At 41.9% G+C, this 15,758-nt stretch overlaps 1 protein-coding gene across 1 annotated transcript in view; it reads right to left on the bottom strand.

The window, feature by feature from the left end:
- Positions 1 to 15,758, bottom strand: part of sez6b (seizure related 6 homolog b) — a 428,333-nt gene that overhangs the window by 22,284 nt on the left and 390,291 nt on the right. Inside the window, exons 10-11 of the mRNA XM_060847773.1 lie at positions 9,556 to 9,750; positions 934 to 1,125 (exon numbers count right to left, since the gene is read on the bottom strand). Coding sequence (XP_060703756.1) covers positions 934 to 1,125; positions 9,556 to 9,750 — 387 coding nt within the window. The remainder of the gene's footprint in view (positions 1 to 933; positions 1,126 to 9,555; positions 9,751 to 15,758) is intronic.

Below are 15,758 nucleotides of genomic sequence, written 5' to 3'. Positions count from 1 at the left end.
ATCCGGGTTCAAATCCTGCCATGGCAGATGGTGGAATATGAAATTAAGAGTCAACTGATGACCATGAATCCATTGTCAATTGTAGGAAAAACTTACCTGGTTCGCTACTGCCATTTAGGGAAGGAAACCGCTGTCCTTACCTGATCTGAACTAAACGTGACTCCCAACCCACAGCAATGTGGTTGACTCTTAACTGCCTTCCGGGCAATTAATGCTGGCCTAGACAATGATGCCCACATGAATGAATAAAAAAACGTACAGGTGGTGCAAGTAGAGGGAGATGCAAAGATGTCTGAACAGGTTAACAGAGTAATTAATAAAGCAAATGAGATCGTTGGCTTTACAAATAGAGGGAGAAAATGAGGACTGCAGATGCTGGAGATCAGAGCTGAAAATGCTGGAAAAGCGCAGCAGGTCAGGCAGCATCCAAGAAGCAGGAGTTTTGGGCAAGAGCCCTTCTTCATCATTAGCTCTGATCTCCAGCTTTACAAATAGAAGGACAAGGGATAACAAAAAGCAGATACTAAACCTACACCTAACACTAACTCTGTCTTGGGTGGAGTAGTATGTCCAATTTTGGGCACTGTCCTTCAGAAATGAGCTAAAAGCTTTCATGAGGGTACAGATTTCCTAGAATAATGGCAGAAATGTTTTGGAAATGCTGAATAAATAAATACTTCTCTCGTGCAACCTTTCCTCCCCTCAATTATTACCTCTTCTAAAGTGAATTTGCATTGTGAGCCAATTTATTGGCTGAAAGGGTGAGAGTTGCTGCTGAAGGATATGTTGCAAGATAGATGGGAATAGCTCATTTCTGTTCTGCACAGGCCAACACAAAGAGAGAAGCTTCTCAGGTAAAAGGTTTACATGTACAACAAATCTAATATGACGTTTAGAACACTAAAGATAACTAGCAAAGGTTACTGTACTCACGGATACACTTAGGAACCCTGTCACTCCACTTAGGATTCCCAGACTGCCTGTTGTAACAAGTCAGTATATTGCTCCCGGCCAGAGTGTAGCCTTTGTTACAAATATACTGCACTGTGGAGCCAATTGAAAACTTGGGATCAGTGATAATCCTGCGGCTGTGATCGACGTTACCGGGATCGGTGCAGAATATGACTGGGTTGAGAAAACAGAAAAAACAACATTAAGATGATCTGAATTGAACTGTGCTGCATTGCCATCAATTGGATTTTTAGATTAGAGATTAGAGTCCCTACAGAATGGAAACAGGCCTTTTGGCCCAACAAGTCCACACCGACCTTCTGAAGAGTAACCCATCCAGACACATTCCCCTATCCTATACTTACCTCTGATTAATGCACCTAATACTAGGGCAATTTAGCATGGCCAGTACACCTAACCTGCACATCTTTGGATTGTGGGAGAAAACTGGAGCACCCGGAGGAAACCCACACAGACACAGGAAGAATGTGCAAATTCCACACAGATAGTGACCCCAAGAAGGAATCAAACCCGGGTCCCTGGTGCTGTGAGGCAGCAGTGCTAACCACTGAGCCAGCGTGCTGCCCCCAATGTTAAGTTCCCTGACCAAACCCTGCTGCTCACTACTGTGTCCTCTATTGCTGCTGCTCTCAATTCTCAAAATGTAGACATTCTCCAATGGCGGAGTTGTGCAATAAAAACAATAACTTGTGTTTCCACAGCATTTTAACACAGTAGGACACTTGACCAGGAAAAGCCCCTTCCTTGATTATGAGTTACCCTGCAACAGTCAAGACAGGGTGAGGAATTCTATAATTGGTCTCAGTGAAAACTGAGTTAGCTAAGCAAAAACTGACAAGGGCTCATTTTCTGGTCATTAATTAATGGCTTCAGTTGGAAGTCAGCTTGAAACTAGCTTCAAGTCAACTTGAAGCTAGTTTGGATAAAATCCCCATTTATTAAATAATTCTTGAAGACTCACTGAGCAGGAGCACTTGCATCCACAGAGCTAAATTCCATGATAAGTCAATACTCATTGTGGGGTGAGGATGAGGAGGGAGAAATTTGTCTGAGAGAACAATAAATCATCATCTCTAACAACTCAAATATGGCAAAAAAGTTGCATTTAATATTAAAGAAATTGCTTTAAAGTTTAAATTAAAAAAAAGGTGATGTGTTTTTCCTTAAAAGTGAATTAAAATTTTATTGTTAACAATCACACAACACCAGGTTATTGTCCAACTGGTTTAACTGGAAGCACACTAGCTTTCGGAGCGATGCTCCTTCATCAGGCAGTGCTCCGAAAGTTAGTGTGCTTCCAATTAAGCCTGTTGGACTATAACCTGGTGTTGTGTGATTTTTAACTTTGTACACCCCAGTCCAACACCGGCATCTCCAAATCATAAAATTATATTGCAAGTTTGTTCAACTATCTTTTAAAATTCTGTAGGTTTTACGTATCTTCATATCTTCCTAACTCTAAAAAGCAAAAAAATAATAGCTACGGTGCAGTGAGGTATTTTTCCACAGTACTGTCTCAGTTTTATTCCACTGAAGGGAAAGGCTAAAGGAAACAATTGTGGGATATTCTTAATCATTTTGGGAAATTTGAGTGACAGAACGAACATCGTCTACTATATATACTGTCAAAATTGGTTTTATCAGAAATAAATTTTACCTGCAATCTGTTTGTACACTGTGCAGGCAGGGCCCAGCAGAGGTCTATGAATATGGGCAATTTCCCCGCATTAATTTACATCTTAGAAGACAATAATCTCCCCCACTGAAAGTAGGAGGAGGGAATGTTTAGTCCTGTGTTAGTCTGTTTGCCTGTAAACAATAAACCTCGAAAACTATTGGTCAAATTTCAACAAACGGACATGGATGGATTGCGGCTCTCTGAAGGAATGACGAAGTAATGGCAAAGGTGATGATCTGGTCTGGATCCTTTTTTTTTAGTGGATTCATTATCATTGGGAGATAAAGCAAATTAGCTTTTTTTTGAAAAAACTATGTTGTGGGTTGTTGTATTTTCATTGCTCTTGACTGTTTTCAAATTGCGATTGTTATTGCTGTAGTAGTGGAATTTGTCACAGCTGTGGAAATATGAGAAGAGTTTTCAGAGCAGATTGCTGGACGTGAATTGGCCTGAAGTCCGTTGGAAATTTTCAGTAAAACTTTGATTTTGTTCAGATTTGTAGTGTTAGATACAGTAACTTGTTTTTAATCTGTAACATACATAGAGTATGTCTAGTCAGATGGGTGTTCATAAAATAAGTGTACCCAAATTACAAACAGTGTACCATATTTAATTAGGGCCAATTATAATGTGTAACTATTTGGAAGAAAATTGGATTATTGAGGAAGTGACACCTGTTGTAGATACACCTGCCTTTAAGAGAATTCACCTTTAAAGGCACCAATGGCTTTGTGAGTGGTGGTTACTTGTGTGGTATTTGGTGAGCACACTGCTGATGGCATGGTGCCTGAATTTAAAGACCCATTTGCCTGTCTTCTCACTCATGGGCATTCCACAATAACTCAGTTGGGTCAGTCAAGGGTGACCACACAAAGTGCCCTGAAATTTGGAGCAGCATTACATCAGACTGAGGCCCCATCATGGGCTTGAATGAAGAACAGTTTTAAGTCATGGAGAAGGAGGAGAATTGTGATGTGGCTGCAACCAACAGAAGCAGATGAGACAGTCAGGTTAAGCCTGTCAGACCTCAGGGACGGTATTAATTCTGGATGTAATGATATTAAACTCCAGCAGGTGGCGCTAACTTCACAATATTCTTTTACTCAAACCGTTAAATGTAATTTTGCCAAAATGACCATGACACACAGAATTCAGTGATAAGCTGAAGAATTTGACATTTTACCTTCCGTGTGTTAAATGGAGTGTGAATAAAAATTCTTTAGATATAAATCACTTAGTGATGATTTTGTTGTTTACTCTTCTACATGAGACATAAGGAAAAAAATGAAAGGGATTCAGTTTTAAGAACCCAAACTTCAATGAGGCACTGAGTCCGGCAGCTGAACTAACTGATGCTTTTTGGCTGGTGCTGATAGAGTTCACTCTATCACTCTACAGGGATCTGTGGTAGTTCCACACTCCCTAAGGGGTGGCATGGTGGCTCAGTAGATAGCAATGCTGCCTTACAGCACCAGGGACCTGGGTTCGAAACCACCTTTGGGTGATGTCCATGTAGAGTTTGCACATTCTGCATGGGTTTCCACCTGGTGCTCCAGTTTCCTCCCACAGTCCAAAGATGTGCAGGTTAGGTGGATAGGTCATGCTGAAATTGCCCCATAGTCTGCAGTTTAGGTAAGCCAGCCATGGGAAATACAGGGTTACAGGGACAGCGATGTAGGTCTGAATGGGATCTTCAGAAGGTTGGTGTGGACTCAATACACAAGAACCAAGACTGTCTCGTGCAATAGTGAGGGAGCAATCCACTGCCAGAGCTGCTGCCTTTTCAATGAGAGGTTAAATCCAAAGCCCACCCTTTTGAGGTGAATGTAAAAGATCACATGGTACTATTTCAAAGGAGGTTGGGGAGTTGTCTCCAAAGCACTGGCCAATATCTAACCTTCTGTGAACCACATAAAATATGTTGGCAGGATTCTGATGTTTATCTGTGGCAGTGTTACAAACAAAGCAGAAGGGGCTCTGTCATTCAGTCCCTAAATTCTGCTCTAGTAAAGAGACAGTGACAACTACAACTGATCATCACTCAGTTGGAGCTGCCAGTCTCATAAACACAGATGGTGAAGCCATAGACCACACAGTGCAGAATGTTTAGGGTCTTGCCTTATTATCCTTTATTCATGCTTACGATGGGAGTCTATGGTCCAGAAGCTTCTACCTTGTCACTACATGCTTACCCTTGATCCAAGTCACACACGTTGGGACTTGGTGTTGCCTGTTGTGTTGGGGAGCGTGGATAGAGGTAGGTAGAATGATACAGCTTATTTCTGAGATGAAGGGGAGGTCTTATGAGGAAAGGTTAGACGGATCAGGCCTGTATCCACCACAATTTAGGTTCATGATTAAAAGATGATCTTATTGAGACATTTAAGATCATGACTGGACTTGATAGGATAGATGCTGGAAGAAGTTTCATCATTTTGGGAAGTTGAGAACTGGAGGGATGCAGCAGTCTCCCATTTAAGAGAGAGATGAGGGTCATATTTCTTTCATTTAGAGGGTCATTGGTCTGTGGAATCCCCTTCCTTAAGGACTGATGGAGGTGTGTCATTGGATATTTTCAAAGCAGATGTAGAGATATATTTGATTGATGAGTCAAAGGGCAGGGAGTGGACAAGAAAATACAGATTACATCAAGGAAGCGGAAAGTTACCTGGATAATTTGTTCCAGGAAACAAGAAAACCGCAGATACTGGAATCCAAGGTAGACAAGCAAGAAGCCGGAAGAACACAGCAAGCCAGGCAGCATCACAGGAGATAGAGAAGTCAACGTTGCAGGTGTAACTTGCTTGTCTTGCTGTGTTCTTCCAACCGCCTGCTTGTCTAATTTGTTCCAGGAGACAGTCTCACCCCTCAGATTTAGGTCATGAGCAGGGATAGTAGGGAGTGACTGCAAGTGACGCAAGTGTGAGGGGCCAGCTGGCTGCCTTCATGCAGCCTGGACCCTATAACTGTCCAACAATTACTGGGTTCTTGCAAACTGTGTGGGTAAGAATGGACACTAGGGGGAGGACTAGGCAAACAGGCACTACGGTACAGGAAGTTATCCAAGTGTGAGGAAGAAATAGGAACATAGCTGTGGTAGGGGGCACAGATAATGTTCTCCACAGCAATAGGAACATAGCTGTGGTAGGGGGGCACAGATAATGTTCTACACAGCAATAGGAACATAGTTGTTGTAGGGGGCACAGATAATGTTCTCCACTGCAATAGGAACATAGCTGTGGTAAGGGGCACAGATAATGTTCTCCATAGCAATAGGAACATAGCTGTGGTAGGGGGCAAAGATAATGTTCTCCACAGCAATGAGTGTGAAGCCCAAATATTGTCTATGTCTGCTTTCCTGGTGCCAAGCTATCTCCTCAAAACTGGAGAGGAACTTGGAGTGGGAGGGATGAGTGGGCTATCCATTCACTGAGCATTGTCTGCATTTGATAAGATTATGGCTGCAGCCTCTATTTCCCTTTTTCTTTGAAGCACTGCTTTACACTGGTGCCAGAAACATGAAGTGCTCCAATAACTACTGAACCTGGAATGGGACCTCTCAGTGCTAAAGACCCAGAGGTTACTAAGTGCAGTTACCTTGCACCTCCCACGCTGCAACCACTTGAAGCAAACCTTGTGAAAACACTAGACTTGTACATGACCACATTAGATAGCTACTTGTGGTTATCATCAAGGTAATAATTAACATTAGTAGTGATCAGTCATTCAAATTACAAAACCTTCTTGAAAGCTTTGTGTATGGAGCACTGTAAAAGTAACTGGTGACCCTGCAACATTAGTTTGCACAAATAATAACAGTCTTTGGCTGGATGCAATTTGTTGTGTAAAAGGACTGGGGAAGATGTTTGACCTGATTGTCAAATATGGAGAGCTGGGGTTATTGAGCTGAATTTCTGTGTGCGGCTCAAGCGTTCTGCCTGTCGAAAGATGTTATAATCTTCCTGCTTCACCCTCAAAGTCCTACTTATGTGTCCTCACGTGGAACCAAAATTGGGCAGAAAACAGTAAGCCACCATTATGTGGGACACATGTTATGTGAGCTTCCCTGTGCTATGCAATTAGATCTGTCCAGGCAGCAGAACCAGTGCTCAAGGACTTCAATGATCTGCTTGATGAGAGCTCTTGGTTGGGGCCTGGAATTGATTGCAGAGCAAGGTGGTATCAAGCCTAGCCTCTGGCACAAAGCTGGGTTCTTTTTTCTAAAAGCTGTTCCTTTTCTCAAGGATACTATGTCCTTTTTTTTCAGATGGGTAATAAACCATTCTCAGTGCCAATTAATCTGGTTTGGTCCAGGGATTAAAGGGTATTGAGAGGCCTTTTTGTTTATATTTAAACAGATGAGACTTCAGGCCAAAGTGGTCATGTTTTAGAAGTGACCTGTACAATGAAAGGGGAGTGGTCAACTCTCTAGCTGAGCAGTTCAGTTCAGTCCATTCCAGTACTAATTGTGAATTCAACAGTGAGCTGTGTGGAAACAAACGCTCTCTCTCTCTCTGCCTGTCTAACTTCAACCTATAAGCATCTGTTCCATTCATTTATACTGATTTCTAAGTGGGTTTGCTTATTGGGACTGTTGTTTGTATTTGGAACAGCATAATTAAGTCTAGCTTGGATAGACTGAGTTCTGTAGGGGTTCTTTAATCTGTTCTTTGTGTTTCATGGTGTAATTTTGTGAATAAGTTTTTGTCTGTTTTTAACCAGATAGTCAACCTCGCTAACTTACTCTGTGTAATTTTCACTGTGCATTTAGTGAAACAAATTGTAAAGTTATAGTCTGGACTGCCTGCTTAAGAATGTTTTGAGTGGTCTGGCCTAGTCCATAACACCTGCTCAGAGTTGTCATCAGCCAAGCATCCAGGGGACAGCCTAGTCTCCAAGAAGCCAGCCTCTCATTTGCCATGCAGTGCTCTTTTAGGAGGTTAGGTATCTTACAACACGATTCCTGATGAGCAAAGGACAGACAGTCCACATTCTACTGGAAACAACAGCCAAGTCATCTCTCCCCAAACCTACTTCACTTGAAGTGACTGTGAGGAAGGAGGAATGAATTGCTGAGGTTACTTTACTTCCTGGGATAAGATGGTGTCGGGAATTCTATGCTGTGGGCTCCAGTGCATTCCTGAGTTACATCACATCGATTCCTGCTCTAACAGAGACAGTCAAAGTAGTACAAAGGTCCCTCAGTTACAACAGCATTTTAGTGACCGTGGGATCTGAGCAGTAGACCATGGGGCTGCACTCATCCAGTTTTTGTTCATGTACTTAGTCTAATTTATTCCCAGTTAATCAGCTGTCACTTCTGAGGAAAGCAAAGGTGCTTTTCTCTGCATCATCTTTGAACATGTTCATCTTTTTTTAAGTTTAATATATGCAGTAAATGGCACATAATGTCAATTTCAAATGTATCGCTAATTCTTTGTGTGAGACAAAAAGTGCTGTGACAATGTCATAAATCTGTGTGATTATACAAATGATTCAGTCATTGAATCCTGGTGACCAGCTTTAATAGCTATCATTGCAACTCTCATTTCCAGTTCACACAATTGACTCTTGCACTGCATCATGTTGAGTATAGATGGTGCTGCAGTTCATCCGACATTAAAAATTCCTTCTGTTATAAAGATAGCTTTCAGTCAAGATTTAGCAAGGAGAGCTTAGTCGCTTTCCACATAAATAACTGTGGTTGGTGATTAAAGATGTCATCGACTTTTGGCTATTGATAAAGAAGCTGCATGTGGAAGCTGGCCTGATTGTAAAACAGCAGAATGACATCGCAGGACAAGTGAAGATGTTGTGCACACCGAATGACTGTTGATGCGTTTCTTGGAATGATACTGCTTTGATAGTCAAAGGTGCCTGCTTTGCAGGTTGTGCCGATTGGCGGTGGGTGGTGGTGGTGTTGCTCAATCCCAACCCCAAGGTGGTAACATTCCCTTTTCCTCTTCTGACCCTGGTCTCTCTAACCTGATTCCCGATGCCCCTTCCCCTATTTCACTGGTGTCTCCCAGCTATTTGAGCCCAATATCCCTGGTCTGAGGTCCCAAAGACACCCTCATGTCTTCATGGGCACTGGTCATACTCACTGCAGTAACCTCTATGCTTTCTGCTGCATCTAGGATGACAGAATGGGCCTCATTGCCCTTGTGGGAGCGAGGTCTGACTCTGCATTAATCCAGGCACCCCACCCGACCATTGACAAAGTGTTAGCTGACTATTTAGTTTAGGATCTGAGGGGGAGGGGGAGGGGGTGTGCGTGTGATCTGTCCGTCAATAAAATCTAGCCTCTACTTTAAATATGACTGTCTTAAAAATAACCGTACCAGCAAAGAACATTTATGCATGTTTCACAAACTGAATCATTCCTTTATGATTTATCATATGCTTCAAGTTATTTTGTCCTTAGTTATTACTTTATAAATAATCACCACAGGGGATTGCTATAACCATTAGTTTGTGCCAATCTGGATTTATGTTTGAGTCTGACTGGTGCCTTGTACAACTCTGGCAGATTCACTCTGTCTCCAGCTGAGGTTTCTGTCTCAGTTGTCTTTCTAACCTAAACTAAAATGAACCAAAGTGTTGAATGGATGTGATTGCATTCCAGGTGGGATTTCACTTAAGGATCAAGTCTTTCTCGAATCAGGAGGTAACTGCTGAAAATAAAGCAGCCAGAAAAGTACCATGGCATTTACAAATCATTCCCTTTCCTGTGGCGAAAAGATAAATATGAAATTCTTTCAAACATATTTTCAGCTCTGCAATTCACAGCTGAGAAGGAATGAGTCATCCTGGAGCACTACGGCATTTTCCTGACTACCTATTGTACCAGGTAAGTTACCGTGTTATTGTAGGACATTAAGGAAGAAGTTCAACAAATAACTCACTCTTCTCACACATTGGGGGATCTCCACTCCATGACAAATCCCACTGACACATGAGGATATCTGTCCCAATCAGCTCAAATCCTGGATAGCACTGGTACGTCACCACAGTTCCGTGGACTAGTTCAGGATGGGAAGTTGTCTTCCAACCGTTTGGAATTTCCGGCACTTCCGGGCAAGTATCGTTTCTCAAAACCTCTGTAGAAGAAAATCATTGTAGTCACTGAGGAAATGCTAATCTACTAACCCAGAGGGAGTTTCAAAATGAATAGAGTCCAAATGATGTCAGATTAAATGTTTATCTAACTGTGTCCTGCTCCCACACCTTTCCCCTCACCTCCATCCAAGGCCCCAGTGGATTTTTTCACATCCGGCAAAGATTTTCCTGCGCATCCACCTACCTCATCCACTGTGTCTGTTGATCTCGATGTGGTCTCCTCTTCATCAGGGAGACAGGATGCCAACTCACAGAACATTTGAGGGTATATCTCTAGGACCCACACACTAAACAACCCCACTGCCCTATGGCCAACCATTTCAACTCCTCTGCCTACTCCCCCAAGGACATGCAAACCTTGGGCCTCCTCCACTGCCAAATCAAAGCCACCCACCAACTGAAGGAATAATGCCTCACCTTCCACCTTGGGACCCTTCAACCACACGGCATCAACATCGACTTCACTGGTTTCCAACTCTCCCCTCCCCCCACCTCATCTCAGATCCAACCCTCCAACTTGGCACCACCCTCTTGAACTGTCCTACCCGTCCACCGTCCTTCCCACTTATCCACTCCACCCTCCCCATCAAGCTATTATAATTACCCCCCCAATTGCATCCAACTATTGCCTATTGAACATCAAATCAGGTCCAGAAAACTAAGAGAAGACAGAATGATTGAATTAGAAGAGAAAGATGAGGAAAGGAAATAAAGTAAAGGTACAATTTACAGTTGTAAAAAGATTTCCAACAATCATTAAAATTTGAATGCAGAATACCCCAAATTTGCAATGAAAACTGTTGGAAAGGCTCAGCAGGTCTGGCAGTATCTGTGGTGAGAAATCAGAGTGAACATTTTGGGTTCAGTGACCTTCAGAATTTAGAAAGGGTCACTGAACCCACAACATTAACTCTGATTTCTCGCCATGGATGCTTCCAGATCTGTTAAGCCTTTTCCAGCAATCACACAGAGACTTCCCCAGGAAGCAATTTCTGTTCTTGTTTCTGATTTCCAGCATCTGCAGTTCTTTTGATTTTTATTTCACATTTGCAACAGTTAATTTTCAGCATCAGAGAGGGGCTTTGGCTGCAAATGAGATTTCTAAAGCTATTAAGAAGATTGAATCTTCAGTTTGGAATGTACAAATGCCAAATATCTGTAGAGTGTTTAGTCTGTGTGTATATTATATATGAACTTTGCGAGGTTTAAGAATTTTGAATGGGGAGTGTGATGGTGAGTTGTCAGTTTTGTGCAGCGCATGGAGGACTTTTCAGACAGCACTGTCCACATTTTTGCTTTTAACAATCGGTTGACACTCACTTGAAGTTCCTGTTTGATTTGCACATTAATAACGGCGAGTGCTAGAATCCTTGTTAATTTCACAGTAAAGCCTGGCCCATTGTGCCATATTTATCACAGATAATTAAGGTAAGGAAATCACAAACTAGAACTAAAACACTGGGGAGAGTATACCTACATCACAGGGAAGGTATTTCTTGAAGCAAACTCAACTTGATTTTTATATATTCTAACATCTTTCTTTTGTTCTTAACTCAGTGAGCCACGTCTGTTCTTTTGATTTTGATTTTGATCTACTGCCTATAAATGCTATGAAAAAACAGACAAGAGACGTAAAGAGAGAGTAAAATAATCAATGCTTCTTGCTTTTCCATGGATTGAATGAAATCTCTTACCTGAAGTGCCCAACAGACCTATAACATCTTGAGGAATTTTAATTTAATTAACAGAAAAATTGTGCTTCTATGGATGGGTCATATTGATGCATAATTTTGATGGGTAATGAAGTGGAAGAGCTGGTGTTGGACTGGAGTGGACAAAGTTAAAACTCACACAACACCAGGTTATAGTCCATCAGTTTATTTGTAAGCACTAGCTTTTGGAGCGCTGATCCTTCATCAGGTAGTAGAACCAGTCTGACTCAAGATTGGAATACAGACAGACTCTAACCTCACACCTTTAAAGCATTGTCTGAGCTGAGATGTGAGCTCCTTTTATAAAACCTTAAGTTATCTTTAGAATGTGACTTAAAATAAGTTCTCTGATTTTCATATTAATGAACCAAAACCTGCAACCCATTCTAAAAGATGAAAGACTTAATAGCAATCTAGGTTTGTTCAATATATCATTTCAGTTGCATGACACTGTAAACTTTTGCTATAAATTCTGTATCTTGTGATCCTGCTCCACAGCAACCTGATGAAGGAGCAGTGCTCAGAAAGCTAGTGCTTCTAGATAAACCTGTTGGACTATAACCTGGTGTTGTGTGATTTTTAACTTTGATGGGTAATGCCACAATTTTCTTACACCAATTGGAAGATTTACCAATGTATTAACTTCGTTTTTTTGAAACAACTGTCAGGCCATTGTTACTATTTTGAATTCGCCACTGTAGTTCAGTTTCCGTTTTGTGGAACTAGATACTTTGGGTGTAATTTTCCATCTTACCCAAAGCTTTGAGAAAGGTGAGTGGGGACTGTAATTGGGCAGGAGGCAATAAGTCTGTTTCCCAATGATGGATTAAACCGTTGCATTTAACTTCTCAGAATGTTTCAGGTGGGTCAAGGTTTCTGACCTTAACCTGTTTTGCATAATTAACTCTCTGTTTACTCAGCTCCTTCAGCATCTCGGTGATTCTTTGTCCACCTGATGAAGGAGCAGCGCTCTGAAAGCTAGTGCTTCCAAATAAACCTGTTGGACTATAACCTGGTATTGTGTGATTTTTAACTTTCTGCAATCAGTTAGTGTTAGGGGTGCAGCTTACCTGGGCAAATGTGACAGGGCCAGGCATGTAGGACTGAAATCAACAGGGGACTCAACTCAAAAAGCTATCTTCTGTGCTTGTGTCATTGTCCTTATCTAGCTTTTGACCAAAAAAAACTACCAGTTGTATATATTCTCCCACTTGGGATGAGAAACACTGAATGGTACCTGGACTGCTAAGTCTTTACCTATTTGTATAATTTAAGTGTGAGCCCTGACAGATAGATACATAAAAAATAGAAAAAGGAGTAGGTCATTTGGCCCATCAAATGCACTCTGCCATTCAATATGATTATGGCTCATCCTCGATCTCAATGCTACATTCTCATTCTCTAAAACTCTTTGATGGCTTTAGTGTCTAGGAATCTATTTCTTTCTTAAACATATTCTGTGACCTGACCTCTACAGCTATGTCATAAAATCCCTACAGTATGGAAGTAGGTCATTTGACCCATTGAATGGACACTGACCCTCTGAAGAGCATCCCACACAGACCCAACCCTTCCTAGCCTATAATTCTGCATTTACCATGGCAAGTCCACCCAGTCTGCACATCCCTGAACAATGTACCACCTGCATCTTTGGACCGTGGGAGGAAACCCACACAGATACGGGGACAATGTGCAAACTCCACACAGACAGGCACTCGAGGTTGGAATCAAACCCAGGTCCTTGGTGCTGAGAGGCAGCAGTGCTAACCACTGAGCCAATGTGTCACCCATATGTGGTAGAGAATTCCATAGAGTCACCACTTGAGCTTTGAATGAATAAAGTTTTCCTTATTTGAGACCCAAATGGTCGACCTTGAATCTTGAGACAGTGAACCCTTATTCCAAACCTCCACCTCATGGAATATTATCCCTACGTCCAGTCTATCTAGCCCTGGCAGAATTTTATGTTTTAATAAGGTCCTCTCCCATTCTCTGAAAAACCAATGAATAACTGGAAACGTAGAAACCAGATAAAGGAGTATGCCATTGTCCTTCGACTTGCTCTGCCATCCAATACGATCATGGCTAAGCCTCCATCTTAGTCCCATATTTCTGTTTTCACCCTATTCTTCTTTATAGCTTTAATATTTAAAAATCTGTTAAATTCTATCTTAAATACACTCAGTGATTCAACCTCCACAGCCTTCTGCGGTGGTGAATCTCACAGATAGACTACCCTCTGAATATGTTCTACACCCCACAACCAGAGAAACATCCCTCCTGTTTCTAGTCTGTCTAGTCCTGGTAACATTTTAGATGTTTCAAGTAGGTGCCCTCTTATCCTTCTATTCTGGTGAGTATAAGTTCAACATCAAGCAAAGAACTGCGGATGCTGGAGGTCTGAAGCAAAAACAGAAGTTTCTGGAGAAGCTCAGCAAGTCTGGCAGCAACTGTGGAAAGAAAGCTGAGTTAATGATTCAAGGCTGGTGATTCTACATCAGAACCAAACCAATTGGACCAACCTCTCCTCATATGACAGTCCTGCCATCAGCGAAATGAACCTTCACTGAACTGTCTCTATGCCATTCCTGCTGAAGGGCCTTTGCCCGAAATGTCGATTTTCCTGCTCCTCGGATGCTGCCTGAGCTTTTCCAGCGCTACTTTAATCTTGCCTCTATGGCAAGTAGATCCTTTCTTAGACAGGGAGACAAAACTGCTTATAACACTCCTGTGTTGTTTCACCTAGGCCCTGTATAACTGCAGTAGATTTTTGCCTCCTTCTGAACTCAAATCATCTTGTAATGAAGGCCTAGTCTATCCAATCTCAGTTTATATGATGAAACTGTCATCCCCGAATCAGCCTGGTGATTTTGCTGAACTCTCTCAGAGGGAAGTATATATTTTCTAAGAAAAAAGGACCCACAACAGCACACAATACAAGGTATGGTCTCTTGCTCAAGATATTGTTGCTTCTGTTGTGCTGCTGGCAGAACCACTGTGATGCCAGTTGTGTTATGTTGGTAGTTGCAAAGATGTAACAGACATTGCTTGCAGATGTGGCATCTGATGAAGATAACTGGCACCTCTGACATGGTCCTCTGCAATGACAACTGGACAATGTTACCTCACACACCTAGGGGCATGAAGCAATGGTACCCAGCCAAGGAGCACGTATTATCCTCTTGTGGCACTGGAGCCAGATTCCTTTGAGTGGCCCATGGATGCTGCCCACCGAAGCCATCACTGTCTAGGTCGTCAGTCAGGATGGTGTCTTATAGTCATCAATAGGGGGAAAAAAATCTTCCGGTTTCTTGGATGGCCTTTAAGAGAAGCTGCAGGGATTGCTAAAGCATGGCAACATTTTTTTTTCCTGGTCATTGACTTCTCCAAAAGTGGGTGAGGGAGATGGGGATTGAAAGATGCACCTGGGTTACAGAGAGTGAGGTGCTGTCTGGGTGCCTTTTATATATGGTGATCTGATATTTGAAACGAAGATCTCAACCTGCTTTGGAACTTCCTGCTCACAAAATCTGGGATTTTACCCACGCCTGGAATGTGAAACGAGCTGAAATGGACATTACCATTCTGGAAAACCTGTCCTACCCTCATGCTGAATTCCCTCCTTGGTTTCAGATCTGCCATAACACTTAGTGCCAGAAGCAAATATTTTGTTTGAGTTACATTGCTTCTGATTTAATTGGAGCTAAGGGCACTGAGAAACTCTTTAGTAGCTCCTTGCTCATGCCTATCACACCAGAACTGAAGTAGGGATATTATATGGGTGCGTGTGTGATATTCAAATGTAAATGATGGGAATCCATCACACAATGCATTTCCCAATATTTCTGTTGGATACCAGTAGGAATACTGATGTTCTAATAAAAACTTGGATTTTTACACCATCTTTTGCAACTCATGAACATCTGGAAATGTTTTACAATCAATTAAGTACTTGGTAGTACCTTTGTTGTAATGTCAGAAATGTAGCGGCCAATCTGTGCACAGCAAAATGCTATTCTCTGTTTCAATTATGTTAATTCAAGGATAAATATTGGCCCAGATCTTCAGGTTACCAAGTAATTGGAAATCAGATAAATGACCAGTGAAACAAATTTGGACAACGTGGATTTCCCATGCCATGATTCTGAGGGAATTGCCCGAAAAGTTTGAATTTCTGATCGGCAACTGCCCTGTTCCCTTGGACTATCAAAATGTTTCCAACTCTGAGTTGGAGTAAAATGACTCGAAGACTTATTTTTATGTACTTTCACAATGAT

The sequence above is a fragment of the Hemiscyllium ocellatum genome, chromosome 31, assembly GCF_020745735.1.
Source record: "Hemiscyllium ocellatum isolate sHemOce1 chromosome 31, sHemOce1.pat.X.cur, whole genome shotgun sequence".
Lineage (NCBI taxonomy): Eukaryota > Metazoa > Chordata > Chondrichthyes > Orectolobiformes > Hemiscylliidae > Hemiscyllium > Hemiscyllium ocellatum.
This window is presented reverse-complemented; position numbering and strand designations above follow the sequence as displayed.